General features: G+C 39.2%; 1 protein-coding gene across 1 annotated transcript; it reads left to right on the forward strand.

The window, feature by feature from the left end:
• Positions 1-237: 237 nt before the first annotated feature.
• LOC133304026 (L-type lectin-domain containing receptor kinase IX.1-like) lies at positions 238-2,256 on the forward strand. The gene has a single exon (XM_061503997.1). It carries the CDS (start codon positions 238-240, stop codon positions 2,254-2,256), a length of 2,019 nt encoding a protein of 672 aa, XP_061359981.1.

The following is a 2,256-nucleotide window of genomic DNA, read 5'->3' on the forward strand; positions in this document are numbered from 1 at the left end:
AGGGATGTCCACCGCGATTCACCAAAATTATTGTAGTCATCGCTGGTTCTATTATATGAAAGGTGGAGGCAGTGAATGAGCTTCCTGCAATTAAGACAACCATAAAATCCAAAATAGAATATGAGAAGTTTCCTACTCAATTCAATAAGGAAAAATATAATCAGATACATAAAAGCATAAAATATAACCCTGTTGCTTCAACAATAAGTCCTTCCTATGATATTCCTTCAACATTAGATGGCTTCTTGGCATATTGGTCATCATACTCCAAATCTTATTTTCCGTTATGCAATGGGAACCATTTTAATCCTCCAAGCAATCCATCATGCAAATCCACTATCATTCAATTACCCCAACTTTAAAGATGGTGATGTCAAGAGGGAAGGTGATGCTTATATTTTGAAAGAAGCTATCCAAATCTCCATGAACACCATTGACCAAAACAACAATTACAGTGTTGGCCGAGTCACATGTTACCGACAGATGCTCCTCTGGGATATGAAATCTCGAAAGCTTGCTGACTTCACTACCAAATTTTCCTTTGTTATTTTTTCTGATCAGAGTTATTATGGAGATGGAATGGCATTCTTCCTAGCAGATCCAAATTTGCCACTTCTGATCAAAATTGAAGAAGGAGGTGGTCTTGGCCTTGTGGATGGCAACCAAGTATTGAAGTCAACTCAACACTCATTTGTAGCAGTGGAGTTTGACACCTTCTCAAATCCATGGGACCCTCAAGGCACTCATGTAGGCTTGAATTTCAACTCTATGAGGTCTAACATAACTAAGCCATGGTTGACAGATATTCGAGAAAAGAGAGTTTATAATTGTAGCATCGAGTACAATTCCAGCACTCTTAATTTAAACGTTTCATTCACTGTGTACATTGATGATAATCCAGCTGAAGAATACATATTATACAAGATTGATTTGAGAGATTACTTACCAGGGTCAGTTATTTTTGGCTTCTCTGCTGCAACAGGAATATTTTATGAAGTGCATACTCTGGAGTCATGGTCATTCAGTTCAAGTCTACAAAGTGATGAGGATATCACAAATCAGATAACACCAATAGCAGCCCCACCACGCCTCAATGCTATTTCTAAAAAAGGAAAGAAGATAGGATTGTGGGTGGGGCTTGGAATTGGTATAGGCTTGGCTGTGAGTTTGTCAGGGATGGTTTGTGGTTTATTATGGAAGAGGAGTAAAGGGAAAGAAGAGTTAGTTTTTGATCTTAACATGGATGACGAATTCCAGAAGGGAACTGGACCTAAGAGGTTTTCCTATAATGAACTAGTTAGTGCAACAAACAAATTTGCAGAGTCAGACAAGCTGGGGCAAGGTGGTTTTGGTTGTGTGTATAAAGGTTATTTGAAAGACTTAAACTCCTATGTTGCTATCAAGAGGATATCAAGAGAGTCTACACAGGGGATAAAGGAATATGCAACTGAAGTGAAGGTCATAAGCCAATTGAGACATAGAAATCTAGTACAACTTGTTGGTTGGTGCCACAGGAAGAATGATTTCCTCCTCATGTATGAGTTCATGCCAAATGGAAGCTTAGATTCCCATCTATACGGTGGGAAAAGCTTCTTGACATGGACAGTGAGGTATAATATAGCTCTAGGCTTGGCTTCAGCATTGCTTTACCTACAAGAAGAATGGGAGCAATGTGTGATTCACAGGGACATTAAACCAAGCAACATTATGTTGGATTCATGTTTCAATGCTAAGCTTGGTGATTTTGGTTTAGCTAGGTTGGTGGATCATGAGAAAGGATCACAAACCACACTTATAGCCGGGACTAGGGGCTATATTGCCCCTGAATATTTCACTTCAGGAAAGGCTACAAAGGAATCTGATATATACAGTTTTGGGGTTGTGTTATTGGAGATTGCATGTGGAAGGAAACCCATTGACCTAGCAGCCAATGAGGGTCAAATAACTGTAGTTGAGTGGGTTTGGGAGCTTTATGGATTGGGAAAGTTCCTCGAAGCAGCTGACACTAAGTTATGTGGAGCATTTGATGAGCAACAAATGGAACGTTTAGTGGTTGTTGGCCTTTGGTGTGTTCATCCAGATTATTCATCAAGGCCTTCTATAAGTCAAGTGATTCAGGTGCTTAAATTTGAATCTCCTTTACCAATTCTCCCAGAAAACATGCCTGTGCCAACCTATCTTCCTCCAACAATAAGAGCACTTTTTTCTTCTGTTTCATCTTTCCCTTTTATAAAGTTTGTAATAGATGCAGTGTAA

Source organism: Gastrolobium bilobum, unplaced genomic scaffold, assembly GCF_033153095.1.
Source record: "Gastrolobium bilobum isolate Gb01-03AN ecotype WA unplaced genomic scaffold, APGP_CSIRO_Gbil_v1 utg33132, whole genome shotgun sequence".
Classification (NCBI taxonomy): Eukaryota; Viridiplantae; Streptophyta; class Magnoliopsida; order Fabales; family Fabaceae; genus Gastrolobium; species Gastrolobium bilobum.

Coding starts and splice junctions, on each gene's coding strand:
- LOC133304026 (XM_061503997.1), top strand. CDS start 238: ATGGCTTCTTGGCATATTGGTCATCATACTCCAAATCTTATTTTCCGT.